The sequence below is a fragment of the Dermacentor silvarum genome, chromosome 1, assembly GCF_013339745.2.
Source record: "Dermacentor silvarum isolate Dsil-2018 chromosome 1, BIME_Dsil_1.4, whole genome shotgun sequence".
Classification (NCBI taxonomy): domain Eukaryota; kingdom Metazoa; phylum Arthropoda; class Arachnida; order Ixodida; family Ixodidae; genus Dermacentor; species Dermacentor silvarum.
In genome coordinates, this window is record NC_051154.1 from 225052886 (window position 1) to 225071223 (window position 18338).

The 18338-nt window shown below is 47.2% G+C and overlaps 1 protein-coding gene across 4 annotated transcripts in view; it reads right to left on the reverse strand.

The window, feature by feature from the left end:
* LOC119436844 (FAD-dependent oxidoreductase domain-containing protein 1) overlaps positions 1–18338 on the reverse strand; it is a 65732-nt gene that overhangs the window by 39628 nt on the left and 7766 nt on the right. Inside the window, exons 2-4 of one of the 4 annotated variants that reach the window (XM_049660031.1) lie at positions 12173–12607; positions 11795–11924; positions 11618–11717 (exon numbers count right to left, since the gene is read on the reverse strand). The exons of 1 other annotated variant lie outside the window; for it this stretch is intronic. In XM_049660031.1, the coding sequence (XP_049515988.1) occupies positions 11618–11717; positions 11795–11924; positions 12173–12511 (569 nt within the window). In that variant the 5' untranslated portion in view covers positions 12512–12607. Of the gene's footprint in view, positions 1–11617; positions 11718–11794; positions 11925–12172; positions 12683–18338 lie in introns of those variants that run through there. 2 more of the 4 variants (XM_037703833.2, XM_049660030.1) reach the window with 2 other exon arrangements.

The following is an 18338-nucleotide window of genomic DNA, read 5'->3' on the forward strand; positions in this document are numbered from 1 at the left end:
GTCACCAACAAAGGCTCAGAGGCTGGCATTGCACAACGCTTAGTAAAGAATATCGGCTCAGATCCCGCAGTATCATGAAATCCGCGCACTGCCTCTGACAGTAGCACGATTCCCGACAATGCGGCCAGTGCGCGCCGCCGTAGCAGACGACGCAGTTCAAGACTCCGCAACGAGCGTCTGCGCCTGCGCGAGCTGCTGCCGGTGCCAGACTCCAGCGCTTGCCGCTTCGCGATGCAATGCGCTCCGAGTTTTCCCCTAAGTGTGAAACAGCCTGTACATGGCCGCCGTTGGGGCCATCGAAGAAGCACATGCTAAATAGTTTTATCACTAGTCCTTCAGGTCTCTGTGGCCTGCTGGTGGCGGCTGCAGTCATCATTTCAGCCCTGGGTGAACTTCAAGCAAAGCTTCCGGAAAGAGCTCCTGCTGCTGGGTTACAAATCGCACATCCTTTGGGAGCTCGACTTACGCACTCAACACCCCAACGAAAGCCTGATTGAGTATGTGTGAGCCACACAGGAGCTCTACTGCAGATCGAGCCTGCAAATGCTGGAATCTGAGCAGGTGACCTGTCAACTAAGACAAAGCCATCTGCAGTTTTGCCTATTTCTACACAACTGGCAATATTTTAGCTTTGATGATGTCACTCACAATGCCCATTCCATTCAGGAAAGCCTGCTGGCAAAGCTGCAGGCTTTCCTCTGCTCTAGACTGGAAAGTATTCTTTCACAACTCTACTTTCATACATTGCAGAACCACAGATTTCAAAATATTTTCTCATGTTTGGGTCATTTATGTACAAGAAGAGTTATCAAAACTTGCTAGGTCGAGTCTGCGGTTCCTTTAGAATGCAATGTAGTCCTCCGACATCAGAGCGACCTGAAGCGTAGCAAGATTCAGGATAGTTACCGGCAAAGCATTCTTTGCGAACTTCTGGCACTTTGAATGTATCTGTTTATTCACCTATATATCTAGCCTCCGACGTGGTGCCGTCGTGGTTGTTTCTTCAGCTGGTTATGTATCAGAATAGGCATGAATGGGGCATGACATCCACGCATACTTAACATGAATAACATCACATGCGTGTCATGGCATATTTGTCGTGACATAAATGGTATCAATGACATGACGTCGTCGTGGTAATTTGTTTAACTCAATATGAATATGAATGACATGCCATACATAACATACATGTCATGACATTATTTACAAGACATGCAGCTTGTAATGTCATTCTTGCCATGTCACGCACTCCTCGTCAAAAATATCTCGATACATACCCAATTAAATGACCATGACACCATCCTCTCACGTCATATACAGTGGAATCTCGATGATACGATCACGGCTAATACGAATTTCCGGATGATACGAATTTTTCTGTGGTCCCGGCTGAGCCCCATTACTTTGCAACGTGCTAGAGAACGGTTGTCACGAATCGATTTTCGACCCGCATCAGTTGATACGAATAAACGGCGCCCCACCGACAGCCGCGAAAAAGAACAGCGCGCAGTCACGCGCTTTCTCCCTTTCTCTCTTGGTGCGGAGGCCGCGACTGGTCGCGAAGAGTTTGACGCGATGGCGCTTTTCTTGCTTTTGCGCGCGGCCGCCGCAGCGATCGAAGGTTCGTGCGGTCTATCGCTTCAACGGAAACTGAGCGGCGTAAGCACAGCGCATAAAAAGGTCAGAGCCGTGTGGAGATCGCTTTCAAGATACGGTGCGCGCGACAACCCCTGACAGCCGGCACAGGCGCAAAGTACAAGAACGCATTTGTAGGCAGAGTAGAAGCCGCCCCCCCCCCCCCCCCTCCCCGCCTCCCTCCTGCACTGCCTTCCCGCTTTGCTCCTTTCGGTGGGAGATTGCGTCGCCAGTTACCCTTGCGCCCGGTTGCAAGATACGCATTTGGTGCCCCGCAGCACAGTGTCACCCCCCCTCCCTCCCTCCCTCCCTCCCTCCCTCCCATACCCCCCGGCCTTTCGCGCGACGAAAGCAGGGCCGGGCTCGACTGGCGCACCTGGCCATGACGGAAGTCGCGTTTGCTCTCACACTGTGCGTTCGCACTCCGTGCGTGAAGGCGCACTTTCATTCGCACATACGGCACGCGGTGACGATTTTATCGCCCTTGGACTCATGCTCCACGTCTCATGCTCTTCCTCCGCATCGCCTTCGTTGATCTCCTCTCCCGTCAGTGGGCGCACCTTGTTGAGAAGCGTGCTCGCTACCGCCCTTGTCGGCGAGATTTTCCAGCGGAAGCCGCATTATAACCGGTATTTCGTCTCACGCGGCTGCACTGTAAGCGGTATGCGTATACATGGAGTTCTATGGGACGGTAAACGGGAGTCGGAAAAGGCCGCGTTGTGGCCACTTCTGCACTATAAACAGTTACGTTATAAGTGATCTATACTGTAAATGCTTTTTACGTGTGCGTGCCTGAGTGAGTTCACCTCAGACTCTTTAATTTAGCTAGTTTTAATTGTGTTTCGATGATACGAATTTCGGCTAATACGAATATTTTTCGTGACCCCGTGAGATTCGTATCATCGAGATTTCACTGTATGTCATTCATGACATGCATGTCATTCATGTCATGGATATCCAGATACATTTTGTTATAAATGAGATTACATTGATTACATTGTTATAATGAGATTACATTAATGGAATGAATGACATGACATGCATTTCTTTAACCCTTTGAGGGTGAATTTTTTTTTCACCAAATGCGACCTCCAGTGTAGATTTTTCTTATTACACATTTAAAATCTTCAGTGAACTATATTGATTAAAATTTACCGCAATTTTTTTAGTAACCATAAAGTGACAAAATATGCATTGTTTAATCATGAATACAGATGGTCTTCTAAAAATACATTTAATAACAATAAAAAAGTATACACTCTTAAATATATATATATTCTGATATAGCATTTGGGCAGTAGTCTCGTTTCGAAGGAATCACCACTCGATTCACTTGCAGAAGAGCAACTGTCACGCATGTCCATCAAACCGTGTATGCGAGAGTACACCATAAATCTCTGTGGTTGTGCGCCTAGCAGAAACAACAAATGGGCCAGAAACTTGCAATACTCCTTCATCCCATTGCCAACGGGGCAATCAGGTTTCACGAGTCTCAAGAAAAATAAAACACAGGCATGGCAGTATCGTTCGTATACGGCGGCATCATTTGTAATACTAACGCCCGCCTGTGAACAGATGTAATCGCACCCCTGCAAGCAAGAAATGAGTGGGCATCTAGCGGTGACCCTTTGAGAGATTACAAACCAGATAGATATCACATTTTTAGAGCGCAACAAACGGGAAACAGCCCGCGAGACGAAACCAAAACTAACTACCACACGCCGGCGTAAACAAGCTGTGGAATTGAAACTAAGAGACCATGAAATCCATGACATAGATGCCTGCGCAGCATGACATTATTACCATGACAAGAACTTTTGCCAACCCAGTGGACCAAGTTGTCTATTAACTTGGGCCGATGGCTCTATGCTTGTGCTCGTGATGCCATAATGGTCGTTACATCATCATTCCAGCTTCAGAATCCGACTCTCGCATCTGATTCTCACATGCTATCTGCACTCAAGCCAGGCGGCATGTGGACAGCACCTCGGCAGCAGAACACCGGGTGGTGGTTGCATCAATTCAAACAGCGATTTAAGAGCAATGTTCCCATGAGCGTTGATTTCCGAGCACCAGACAACACTGTTCCGCCTCCTCGTTCCTCCTGAAGCTTGTACCGGACTTTCACGGTCCTTCTCATCATTAGCATACCGCTTAAACATCGAGGCCTGCTCTTTTCCTGGTACACATGGTGTCTGAGTACAACGTTGCATCGTATTCCACTGTGGCAGTGTCATCATGGCTTGGCCAATGCGAGCAGCTGCACCACAGCACTCATCCGAATGGCTATAAAAGGAGACGGGCTACAGTATCACCGTGAAATCACCCGTTTGTGGCCTCGAAGTGACACCACGTGCTGCCGTCATTGAGCATTTAGTTTCTGCATTTCTTACTCATCTCACACCTCCATGCCACTTGTTCACATCAATTAGATCGTTCGTAGAGATCATGCAATCGACGTTACCGTCGTCGTCGTCTTGCCACTCTCGGCACACACGCACACTCTCGCATTAATTATAGTTCACTGTTCTTGCATCACACAGACAAATACTGGATTTACACAAATTGGTCACCTGGTAGCGCATTGCAAAACCCGAAACAATGCTGCATAACCAGCTGCCTGCAAAATGCTTCACATAATGTCAATTCCCACAGTGCATGGGATCTACACAATTTCTCATTTTTGTTTTCTGGCTTACCAAGCCTTCTACCACAGTAGGAATCGCCATTTCACTTACTCAAAAAGCAAAATTTAGCTTCATTTTCATCTTATGTGTTCCTTTAAGCTGCCTTGAATAATTTTCTGCTGCTGATTGCTCATTTAAAAATTTATTCTGTGTTATCAATCTTGCTACACTTGAAACAAGGTTTTCAAACAAGGTTTCACAAAGACACAGATAAACCAGTAAATGGTAATATCAGTTTGCAATCAGTGTATAATTGGTATAGCCTGACATATAGTAAAACCTCGTTAATTCGACCCTCGTTAATTGGAAAATCGGATAATTCGGACTAGACCTCTGGTCCCGGCCGGCGTATGCATTATTCAAGGCAGTCAAACTCGTTAATTCGGATGTGTTTGGTTGCACATCGGTTAATTTGGACAACTTTCGGAGCTCGGCAACCGAGGAACGTCGCAAATGTGCCACGCAAAAGAGACGGCGCTAGCGCCCAACCGAAACGAAGCAGCTGAGTCCGCGTCGCCATAGTCATCAGCGGAGAGCGTACGTGAATGACAGCAACGCCGGAACGCTTCGTGCCTATTTGTGCCTTTAAAGCCTTTATTATCCTTGCGTAGTTGCCATGCATGATCGCGTCAATAGCGGCCACAGTTTCTTCCGCAACGATTGCGGCAAACAGCTGTTTCGTTTTCACTCGGTACACGCGGCGGCCGCGTGCCTAAAAAAACTGCGTAGTCACCATCCATGATTGCATGGATAGCGACCATGGTTTCGTCTGCAGTTGTTGCAGCGAACGGTTGTTTCGTTCAGACTAGGTGCGTGTGTCGGCCGCGTGCCTTCAGCACTACAAAGTCACCACTCATAATCACGTCAATATCGGCCGCAGTTTTATTGCGATAGCAATTATATGGACACTCCAAAGCAAATTTCTGCCGTCGGCGTCGCCGTGAGGTTCCGTATGACGTCAATGGAGATGAAATCATCGCCGCGCGCCGCCGAACGCTGTATGTGCGAGTGAAAGGGTGCGAGGGACGCGCGCTTTCACGGGGAGTGAACGCACGGCGGAGAACAAACGCGTGTTCTGCGCCGTGCTCCCTTAAGGGCTGCAGAAGTAGGCGTCTCTTTCCTCCTTTACCATCACCATATATGTAGAGCAAACGCGCCTTCTTCTGACGCACAAAAGGCAGTGGGGGGGAGGGGGAGGGAAGGGAGGCGACGTTTAGCTGCGGCACCAAGTGCCTATTTATATCAGAGGCTCCGGCAACAGTCACCAACGCCGCACGCATTTTGTGCGAACGCGGGCAAAACGCCGACGGCGTCGACAACAGTTCTGCACGTTGCCGGTGCTGCTGCATGTCCAAGTTTATACAGCTGATAATACTACTATCATTACTCTGTATAGCTCTCTGCAAATTTGCTATCGCAATTGATGCTTCGCCTTTCAGGTGAAACTGCGACAACTTTTTTTTCCGCAGCGGTTACGGCAAACAGTTGTTTTGTTTTGACTCGGTGCAAAGCTGTCGAGGATGAGGAGCACCGGCTACATCGCGATGGACAGACGATCTGTTGGCGATCAGTTCAGTGGCAAAAACATAACTGGGATGTGCGCGCGGTAGTGCTATGCGTCTCGCAAATGAAGGCGCGCGCCATGACCGTGCTGCGAAGGAAGTCGCAAGGCCTCGATTGCCGCTGCAAGAGCCAATGAGTCACGAGATGACGAGAATTCCACCTTCCGCTCTGCTTTTGTGCAAAATGGCAACAGGATTTGCTGATTCATTCACTAAATAAAGGCGTGTTGACATAGTAAGAATTAGCTTATTGTTTTCTTAATACCCTCGATAATTCAACATTTGGTTAATTCACACATTTTTTCGGTCCCGTGAAATCCGAATTAAAGAGGTTTTACTATGTACAACACATCATCTTTGCTGTATATTCCTGTGATAATGACTACTACAGAGGAACAGCAGCACAGGTGGAAACAAATTGTGACCCTGTTTTGCACCATAATACATCAGAAACGCTATCCTGCACAACTTTTTGTGATCGGAGAACAAAAAAAAATCACCGCATATCCACGAAGTGAATCATGATGAGTGGGGCAAAGTAGTGCGGTGTGTGATATGTGGCTGCATTGCAGGGACCTTGCAGGCTACCAAGGAATCTTTGCACGTTGAGCAAACCACGTACTCACTGTGATAACCACCAGAGAACTCTTGCTGCAGTACTGTGACGGCGTTGACTTGCGACTGTTCGTTTCGTATGTTGCCGATATTGATCAACGCGTTGTCGAACCACACGCGATCACACACCTTGCAGCTGTGCCCGAAACTGCGATCGAGGAAATCGTGCTTGAACCGCGCATCGGCGCCTCCCGTCTCCGGCAGACAACGCTTCTGGCATTTTGCCGCCGCTTCCCGAGCTCTCACCTCCGGGGTAGCAGCTTGTTGTCGGCGTTGCCGCTTTGCCGCTGCTTCCCTCGCTCTCGCCTCCGAGGTAGCTTGCTGTCGGCATTGCCGGCGAGCCGCCGCTTCCCGTGCCCTCAAATCCAGGTCCGCTTGGCATTTTTGCTGCTTTGCCGATGCTTCTTACGCCCTCGCCGCCGGAGTAGTAGTCTGTGTAGGCGCTGAGCCACAGCATGCCGCGCCTTACGTTCGTCCATGGCAGAAAGAGATTGTGTGGTCTGGAACGCGCCATACACAGCAGCGCCATCTCGTGTATAGACGAGCCGCTGCATGCAACGTTTCATCCATGACAGACAGTTGGCGTGGCAGTCGATGTGAGCACGGACGACGCCGGACGGACAAGGCTAGACCCTAAGGAGCTTCGCCGCTAAAAATGTCCAACGATTATGTTACTCCCTAATGCAAAATTTTAAAGCTGTATGCATGTGTTCATTTTGCGATATATTGAGGAAAAGAATTTGAGATCGAAATCACCGCACCGACTGGCGGTGGGCAACTGCCGTCAGTGCCTTCGCATAGGGAGGGGCAGTATGGGAACGCTGGCATAAAGAGCGGCATCGGAGTCAGCTGTGGAAGAAGACGATGATGAAGGCTTCAGCGCGAGGGGCAATATGGGAACGCTGGCATGATGAGCGGCATTGGAGCCAGCAGTGGAAGATGACGACGAATGCGCGAACAGTGGCACGAGCGCATTCGCACACGGTTATGCCGAGGGACGTGCGCTTTAAAAAGAGACAAATACCTTTATGAAGATAATGTTGCTGTTGAAACCTTTATGCTAGCAGGTAAGCAGAATTTAGCGGTTCATTTCAATAAGAGCTCTGCATCCTTCAAATGAACACAGTGCTTGTTGCCACCAGTGAAGCTGTTTTCATCTGTATAATCGGCCTTAAGCAATATGAGAGCAGTAGTATATATGTAAATTGCCTGTTGAGAGCTCCTAGGTACATAAACAACTGTCCTTCCGAGCTTGTTCCAAACTGTCACATGTGGGCAATAATCAGAAGCAGCAGGCCTCTGCGTTATCAGGACACAGGCAAGTTATTATGGCCGACACGGAAGTGCTCTCGTAATGCTGCTGGAGGTAACAAAAATTAAGGCTAGCTTAAACAATGGCAGTACCTGCTCTAAAACAAGGCTCACAATTGCATCCTTGATAAGGTTGTGCTGGAGCTGACCAATGCAAGTACGGTCAAGAGTGTGCATTGTAGTGTCAAAGCCCTGTGAAAGGGTGATTACAAAGACAAACAGCATTGCACCTGCACTCAAAGCAATTTCCACATCCACTGCCACTAAAATAACGCTATGAAGCAGGTGTACTGATGTCCCCCGAACACCTGACAAGTCAAACTCGTGGGTGTTATAAACAGCGACATCTGTTTTGTCAGCTTATCAAGGAAGTGACACCCTCTACCTAAATGAGCAGGTCTTCAGCATCCAATTTCTTTTAATCAATAGTATAATATTAAAACTTGGTGTCAGTTTGCACTTGTGGTGTTCTCAACAAGCATGTGAACATAATCCCCTACAAGTCACTGTGCCAAGCACACAAACAATAAGTGCTTACATTAAGGAGGTGAATTGACTCTGACCACTTTACCTAAGCCTTAAATGAAGTCCGTACATAAGTGTTTAGCGAAATTACTGTCACTAGCATCTTCTAGAAAAAGGTCTAAAATTTTGCACATTAATTACTGCACACCGGCAGCCCCAAAATGTCTATCCATAAAGCAAATAAACACATACTGTATGCACAAAGTAGTTGACTTGCAGCAGTTCCTGGGCATATCTTTCCATTCATTACAAGCAGTTTCCTATCACCACAATCACATGTACTAGACAGGTATTTACCACAAGCTGTAGCAGGAAGTGCTCACTTGTGCACTCCTGATAGCCCAACAGCTGGCCTTCAGCCATATATAGCACACCCAACTATTGCACAATGCTTGGGATTGCAGTATGGTGCTTCACATTTCTGTGCACAATTGTACCAAAAGCAACTAGAGACTACCCATATTAGACTTAAATTTACCTTAAAGAGAAACATTTAATCAAGCTAAACAAGTAGGCTACTTTCTGACAACTTCCTCTGTATCTGCTTGGCTAGCTTAACAGACTAAAAAAATTGAAGTCTGGGGTTTTACATGCCAAAACCACGACCTGATTTTAAGGCACGCCATAGGGGGGGGGGGGGATCCAGATTAATTTTGACCATTAGGGGTTCCTTAACGTGCACCTAACTATAAGTAAACAGACATTTTTGCATTTCACCTCTATCGAAATGCGGCCACCGCAGCCAGGATCGAACTCGCAACCTTAACCTTAGCAGTGCAATGCCCATAGCCACTTAGCTACCATGACGGGTCTCAACAGACTAAACGAATACCAATATATTCCCTTTTCCAATCTCGCACCTAAACCAAGGAGCAATGGTGTTACTGTGCAATACCAAAAGTTCTGTAGCACTTTAGGTCTATAAAAGCTTTCAGATTGGGATTGTGCTTATTTTTAATGCAATGTCACAATTTGTGGTGTCACAACAAAGTGTAGTGCCACAAAGCTGACTCAGCTACTGCCATCAATGACATCACAGGGAGCTTAAACGTACTGCCGCCTGCATTTCTAATCATTTCCTTTTCTGCCATATGAAGCCCTTGCTCTTGGTAAAAGCAAGCTATGCATTAGTACAAAAGTACAGACTACCGACACTTGCTAGTATTTCCACACTCACTTGCTAGTATTTCCTTTCATGTACTAAAGCTGTGCAACTATACCACTAATTCGGAGTGTTAGTTCAGGAACCTCAAAATAGTTAAGACATATTCGGCATTGCACTAGTGCATTAAAGGAACACTAAGATGAAAACTGGTAGGTTACTTTTCTTGAAGCTCCCTTCGCGCTTGTTAGTGCAGAGGGTAAAAGGTGGCTCATTAGTGAAGAAAATGAAGGCTAAGCTTCCCTTTTACATCCAAACTATGGCACAAATTACATCAATGGTTTTTCATACTTGGGCCTTCTTTATTTTTTCTACAGAAAAAAAATCTACAAAAATTGCCACATTAAGCTTTCTTTAATTTTTAATATGATATAATTTATATGTAATGCTCACATTTATATATTTATTTTGTCGGGGCCAGACACTGCTACAAACTATGACATCACAGTGAGCTGGTGCGGGAATTTTGAGTTGGTGTCACCCTTCCTGTCACTTTCACATGGCTTTCGGGCATACGACTCCTTTGCTCTTGATCAAAGTATCTTATACGAGTGTCACACCGTGCACTTTCAATCATGATTGAGCCCCATCGGGATTGAATTTCTCAGTCATGATTGACACTTTGTGCAAGCTGCAGGAGAGAGCCCAATCGCAGTCGAGAATTTCGATCCAGATCGGACTTGATCGTGATCGAAAGTGGCCATGTGGCACCAGTGTTATACTATTGACAGATAAGCAAATTTAGCTTTTTTGAACACATGCCAACCGACAGAGTCATCTGGAGGCTGTCACAGGAGAAACATTGGATTGTCACACAGAAAGATTGACTGCAGACCGCACTCAACAGAGAATATATTCGGCATTCACTTCAACCAGCTCCTTCAAGTGGCACAGCCTTAACAACAGCAGTTGTACAAGTAAACAAAGAAAAAAAAAAAAATCTTGTATTTTTGTACAAGCATTGGTCCAACTTTGTTTGTCTAAATCTAGAAAAAAGACTTTTGCACATCCAAACCTCAACTTCAACAGCTGCCGCTATGGCGTCTTTGTCCAGCATACATTGTAATGAAATACAAAACTACCCAGGAGCACAATGGAGTTTCCGTCCAAGCAGTTTATCAAGATATGTTTTCAATAGTATAAAGGCAACATTATTGCCCTTTTTCAAATGCATACTAGCAAACACTTCAAGTGCTAGTGCAGCACCAAATTGACACTGTAATCAATTCCAAATGGCACTTTGTTTTGCGTGCAGCACTGAGCTGCCAAAATGGCACTCAATGAAGTGAAGTGCACGTGGTGCACTTCAAACATTAAATTTGCTTATCTGACTGGTGTATTAGCTGGTTCTCAAGAAGCGTAATCTTTCAAACTAGTGTAGCATAAAATTTTCTTTGGTGTCCCTAGCATTTTTTTATCTTAGCTCCACCACTTGCAGCAGTCAAACTGCATATTACCAGCTGAAGTGTTTTGAAGGTTGCAGTATCCATAAGCCAAAACCAAGATGGCATGTTGTATAAAATGTATGGCTGCCCCAGAAGTGTGTGCCCTGTCATCAAGTGCACCTGCTCGAACGTCAGGGTGCTTCACTGAGTAAGAAGTGATGCAGTAAGAAAGTAGTGATTACTTACGTAACTCATGATGGGTGCCACAAAATTGGGAAATGTTTACATAGAGCTGTAACATAGCCTAACTAATTGTTCATGCCACTTCTCACACCCTCTACGTTGCATCATCTCGACATACAAGCTGTATAGAACTAATGCCTACTGCAGGGAAAGTTTGTACATGAAATGCAATACACAATGCCCAAGCAGAACTATGTTAAACAGTGCAGCCTATAACTTGAGTGTTAAGTGCAAGACTTCTTCGTCAGTGTAGTAGTTCCTTCGTCCGCGTAACGATATTTCAAAAGATGTCTTTGGGACAAATCGGTCACCTAAGTCACATATAAGTTTATCAACACTGTTGCTTCTGAAGGTAATTCAAAGTGCTATTAGCACTTACATTTTAACACTCCATTTACTTTTAAGTTTAGCTTGCAGAAAAGCAAATGTTGTATCCTGCACACATGCAAACTTGCGCAATCAGTAGTTTGCAGTCAATGCCACAATACTTACTCCTGCATTTCCGCGTTTTTCACCATTTGGTCCACTCCCTTCTCAGAGGCAAGGAAAAGGTAGCCGTGTGGCTGAAACTGTATATCAGGTGGGTCGAAGTCTGCAGATATAGAAAGCTTATTGAACGTTTGCGATTTATTTGTCATTTCGTCTACGCTAAAACACGAATGAACTTACCCAAAACACTAAGGTTCTGCTTGACGTTTCTAAGGAACTCGGCGCTGAAAAGAGAAAGCTGGACGTTTTCAGGCAATGAGAACTGCTGCCTTATTCCTCCGACTGACAGCACTGTGGATGATCGGGCATACTGCAAGAAATACGACCGATTAGTTTTTTTTTTTTTTTTTTTTTTTTTTTGCCTTCCAAGGCAATGTATGAAAACGCGCACTAAAGAGCAGCTTCTGGAGGCATCGTTTTCTATAAAATAACCACAGTCATAGCTCTCGCCGCCCAAGCGCCTGGAATTAAAAGCACGACCACAAAACGGAGCAGTTATCCATGTGCTGTGGTTTTCCAAGACGACAAAACTGTATGCACAACAGCTAGAGTACTTACCGTCAAATCACGCTCCAACACGCCCAAAGTGAAACTCTCGGGCGCTCTCTGCTTGAGCCAGTAGGCAATGGATGATCCCATGATGCCTCCACCAACCACTAAAATATCCACTTCGTTTGGAAAAAGCGGCTCCTGTACTTCAGAGCCCTTCGGTTTAAAGTAGCCTCTGAACTCATCCCGCAAAATATTAAACGGCTTGCGTCCCTCGGAGATATCACCTACTATGGAATCGGACTTTTTGCTACCTCCATCGCTTGAACAAGCCCTGACAATATATTTGCATTGACACAGACGATTAGAAGCAGCGCTAGCCCTGCGCAGCGTTCTAAGTGGGATCATAATTTACAATCGCGTGCAACAGACCATCTGGTAACTACTAGCAACAGATTAATTGCAAACAACAGTGACGACAGGGAGCAAGCGTAAACACCGCAGGTCACAACATTGTCGCCCTCATATGCCGAACAAGCGAGGAGAGGAAAGCACGTGCCGCCTGCGTCTAGGCACAACCTGCGGCAAAACTAGAGCACAAATAACAGCACTACAGCAGGTCATTCCCAATCCCAGCGCCGGGAGCGCCGCTGGCGCCACCGAGCGGCAGAACCTACACAGCTGTGAGCGACGCCAGCTCACTCCCTAGATGAAAAAAGTTTTAAAACTTGTTTTATCTAGAGACCTTACTCACTCCCGTTCACCAAGGCGCTATGAGTGCACTAGAATGGGGGAGCGGGTCCAGCGAACGCTGCGGCAAGCGCCGGTGCAAAAAACCATGGAGGAAGGCAAAAACCTCCATGCAAAAAACGCGGAAATTGTGGCGGCGCTGCCATCGCCTCATCGTAAAGCCCCCGGCTGCGTCCAGCCAATGGACGCCCATTGGCTGCGCCATCTCCATGGTCATCTCGAAGCTAGGAGTCTCGACGCATCGTCGTTACTGCGTTGCTTTCTTCGTTATTTGTCCACTTTCCTTACAACACGTTGGTGGGGAATACAATCATTGCTTCCGCCATGCTGCGTACCATTTAGGAGAGCGAACGAAGCAGACAGGATGCTCGTCACTTCCATTCAAATTAATGTGCCGTCCTTACGACGGATGCGTGGCTCTGGCAGCTCGCGGCACTGCACTCGCGGGAAGCCAGTAGTGGAAAATCGAAGAATTTATCTCTGGTTGCTCAGAATGATGAGTAAGCTCCGGCGAAAGAGAACTATTGTTTTTCACCAAGTAGCAAAACTAGATACATCGTAACCGACCGCCTGTCCAAGCTCCATGCAGTCTCTACGGAAGGGTCTCCGACACGGCACGCGTGCATCTAGTCCGGCCAGCGAACCGAGTCGAGTGGGTCCGGCCGTCGCGCGAAGCCGTTCATTCAGGTTTTATTCTATGGTGTACCACAGAAGTGCACGCATCGTTGATTCAAAAACAAACGAAAACTAAAGCCTGCCTTGGCTTTTCTTTTTATTGCGCTATATGGACACTCCAAGAGCATTTCTGTCGTCGCCGTGATGTTCCGTATAAAGTCAAAACACGATAACATCGTCGCCGCGTGCCATAGGTTGTATGTGCGAGTGAAAAAAGCTTGCGAGGGTCAACCAATGGTCGCGGCTCAATCTCGCGCGCGCGAGGCACGGCGGGGAGGCGAGGGAATAGGGGCGGGGGGGGGGGGGGGTACGCCGGCGACTGCTGCTTACGGCGCGGCCGCGTGGGCGCCATATCTTGAAAAGCGATCTGCGACGTGGACAACGTGCGCGCCCGCGCGGGCCTCATCTTCAAAGCGATCTGCGATGTGGACGAAGTACGCCCAGTGCCGGTAGCTTCGTATGCACTATGCTTTCGACGTTTAGTTCGCGTGGAAGCGAGACACAGCACAAAGGCCAATTCGCTCGCTGCTGCTGTCGCGCTTTCTCACTCAAGCGTTTTGACAGCGAGTTTCCGCGGTCATCAAGTGAGATGTGGTCATGTTTACCCGTTCGCGCGTGACACCGTGCTTGTTAATTTAGTTAGTAAGCGAATGTTTGCAAGTTTATACGGCCAATAAAACTAATATCCTAACTTCGTATAGCTGTCTATATACTAATTTGCTATCGCAATCGCTGCTTCGCCTTTCGGGGGAAACTGCGATTTTTTTCGCCGCCTTTTCCTTGTCTCATTTCTTTATCAATAAGATAGGCGCTTATGGGGAGCCCTAGGCCTTCTGAAATTCGTGCGGAAACGGCGAAATGCAAAAAACGCTCATCTAATGTTTTTTTCTTTTTTACAGTACTACTAAAATTCACAGAAAGGCAGACAGGTCGGCGGGGCAAAATAAAGCGTCCAGATAAGAGTGAGGAGCAGGCTTCTGTTGAAAAGAAAACGTTTGAAAGAAAGGTGACTTAATTAATTCGCGCTCCGCTTGCGAGATCCACGCGCCGCGCAAGACTACAAAATTTGGCTGAGATGCTCACAGTCCGCGGACTGTGTTTTTTCACCAAGCCCGAGCGACTGTTCTGTCATTACGTAGTACGTACGCTATGAAGCCTTGTTTATTAAAAGCACAAATGGAGCATTAGAAGCAAACAAGTTGTTTCTTCACGTGCACAGGGCATTTCCGACAGCGCGAATTATCACTGTACGGCCTGTAAAGTATGGCTACCTAAGTGACGTAGCCTGCTCTAGTTTTCATGTTTTATGTCTATGCCCGCGCAGGTGAAAATTTACAGTATACTGTTGCTTCAAGGTTATGCCTGTTTGGGCGAAATTGGCGCTTTGAAATATATTCCAAAGGTATTAAAAACATATTCGTATTTAGGAATAGTGACTATTCGATGCGTTCCTCGGAAGTTTCGAATATTTGCACACCCCCTACAAGGGATGCTACTCTCCCATTTTTTCTTCCCACCATGCCCCTCCCCACAGACGCTGAGCCGTGCTCCCTATACAAAAGGGCTGCATACAGCGTCCATTCCTTCCCCCAACGACCTCGATGGTCCAAAATAAATGTTTTCCCTCTCTCTCCTTCCCCCATCACTCTATCAAGAATGCTGTCGCGCTGATAACGCGCACGCCGATCGTGCCCTGTCAGCCCCAAAGGGTGCAATATTCTTTTTATTTATTTATTTATTTATTTATTTATTTATTTATTTATTTATTATTATTTATTTATTTATAATACACCCTCAGGGTCATATGGCATCAAAGAGGAAGTGGTTACAAAGCATTAATCCGCTCATTAATTTTGAGCGGATCTACCCACTACGCAAGCAGAATTCGTTAACATCGCGTGTTTGAGTGACATTGCAGCGGTGCGCTTGTTAGCACCCGTCAAAGTGCTTATATCGCGATTGTTTTTAGTCCTGATCGACAGAAACCTTTTGAAACGGACCAGGGGTGGAAATGCTCAAAGTCAATTTATACCAATTTTTGGAGCAGATGAAACTTCATTCTGGATCATCTGCTCAGCATTGGCGCGAGCATCGTCGTCTTCCGCAGCTGGCTCGTTGGCGCCCCTCGGGTTGCGCTCGTGCTCGTGCTCGGCACGCGCTCGTGCCACTGCTACCGCGTTCGTCGCCTCTTCTTCCACAGCTGGCTCCGTTGCCGCTCATCATTCCAGCGTATAATTTCACTTCTCTTCTGTCGTCGTAATGGGGACGCCGCGTTTACAGGGGTATGAGTCATTCGTTGCCTTGCGTAACGGACAGATTTAATTTTGAAGCAATTTAATTTCGAAGGACTGCATGCTGCTAACCACGCCGCCGAGCAAACTCGAGACATCGAACGCAAGCGACAACGGCGGGCTGCGGGCATACCGTCAGTGACGTCGTTCTCTCCGTCGCATCCGGACGTGCGTGTAACCTCATAATTGAGAAATACTTTAATGAACCCTCGGGATTAACCCCAGTGGTGAACATCGGGGCCGCACGTTTCAGCTTCGCTGGTTTAACCATCTTCACGGAGTGGAAAGGGCCGACGAATTTTTTTCTCTAAATACCAGGCAATTAACTGTGGGAAGTTTGACACTGAACGACGTGGACTCCACAACGCGATCCTTCGACAAAATTTCAGCAAGAACAGTGCAGCGGTAAGCGCAAAATATTGTTTTTCGAACACGGTAGGCGACATACGCAGGACCCTGCATATCACCCTCAATGGGTATATGCTACTACAGTAACTATATTCCAGGGGATGTGACAGCGCCAACTAGCTCAACCAAGATTCTGCACGTGACTGACTTCTCTTTGCCACTCGATCAATATACTTACAAGAAGCACATAGACATGTGGAGTTCACATTGAGTGATTGCGTGCAAGCCCCTTCAATAAGCTAAAGGGAGCTAAATTTCGCTTCTGCTGGCATCTCAAGCTTTTTCGAGTCCCCTCGCTGCACTCGCCCTCTCAGTATGAGCTCTCAGTTTGTTGTTCTTGATCGGGGCGATCGCTCTGCGCAATGCGATCACGGGGCTGTGCACAGCAATGAAAAGAGGCGCCGAAAAAAAAATAAATAAGAAGAAAATAGCAAGCGGGTTCAGAGCGTTCGCGCGCGTTCTCGCGGAAACGGCACCAGCACAACCACGTCACTCCGCTGGATAAGCCCCAGACCTCCTCGCCTTCCCTTTCTTGCCGGATTGGGCGGGAAGATAATTGGCTGCAGATACTGCAGTCAATTAAGCACAACACACACGCACTCCGAGACCAACGACACACGTAGAGCATCCTGCACCGTGGACGGCGATCTTTAGCTGACGCCTTCCAAAGCCAGAGCTGTTCTCTGGCGCAGCCTGCGCAATTCGGCGTAGTATATACTGGTATACGCCTGACAGACGGATCGCGAGGCGCCTGTCCTGCCAGTACCAACGCCGGTGCGCACAAGTGAATGAATGACAAAATATATGCTTATTTTCTGTAGACAAAAATGTAAGGCAGATCACATGTGCCAAGAAGCCCAAGCAACAATACGCACACCGCTGACTGACAAGGACAACTGAGGTTTCATATGGTTCATAGCAGACCCCGCGGCCTTTGACTGATTGGGATGATGCATGGCTATGGCATAGAATAAAGAACCAACAAGAAGCAAGCTTGTTCATTATCAACACGGAAAAGGAAAGAAAGAAAACGTGATGACCACGCCTTTGCAGGCTCTCTACGGATGGATGAATGAGGCCGAACTCTTTAAATCGGGCGGTGGCATACGCCACCTAGCCGTGACTATGAACATATTTTGTACTTTGTGGTGGGTGGAATTTCACCCCTGCCTTGATTTTAGCCACCAATCAGATAACCTCCGTTTGGTTATTTCTACCCGCTTAAAGTCTATTTTGCCTTCACTGTCCCTAAACCCCAATGCTTTGAAAAAATCAGCCCCGTTGCTTTGCACTGTGGGATTAAGCCCTTTACAGAAAAGTATGAGGTGTTCAGCCGTTTCCTCTTCTTTTCCACACGCACCGCACAACGTACGTGTCTATACCTTGGTACTTGACTCGGTACATCTTAAAGTCCGCAATACTCCCGTCCTGGCTTCAAACAACAAAGAGCTTCCCCTAGAATTATCGATTAACGATTTGATGGACGATCGTGGAACTGCCGTCGTTGCTGAGCCAGCTAGCTGCTAGACGCATAGTGAAAGAACAGAAACGTCGTTGTATGTGGTCGTATGGTTCTGGCACTTTCTGGTCTGTTTCTCACGCTGTTTTGGGCACAAACACCGTGCGTCTTTTGTAACGATGAACAGCACCTATCCCGCGGGTCAGCTTTAAAAAATAAGCGTCAGCATTTACGGACGTCATGTTCCTTCGCATCTGATTGGTTCAGCTGTTGTGCGACTTCGGTCGCGCGACTGAAAAATCGAGCAGTGAGCGACTGGCCCGAAACGGTCGCATTTCGAGAAAAGCGACCATTTGCGACTACTTGCGACAAAGCGATAACTTGTTCGCGCGACCTCGCGTAATCGCAAGTGTGAATGAGCCCTCTGCTCAATTTTTCAGTCGCGCGACCGCAGTCGCAGAACAGCTGAACCAATCAGATGCGAAGGAACGGGACGTCTGTATACGCTGACGCTTATTTTACGCTGCGATGACATTTAAAGCAGACGTGAACGGCATATCGTGAGACATTCCGGTTTAGCGACTCGTCGGTCGCATTTGTTAAGGCTCATTCACACCGGCGACTTGAGGAGGTCGCGCGACCATTTGCGACT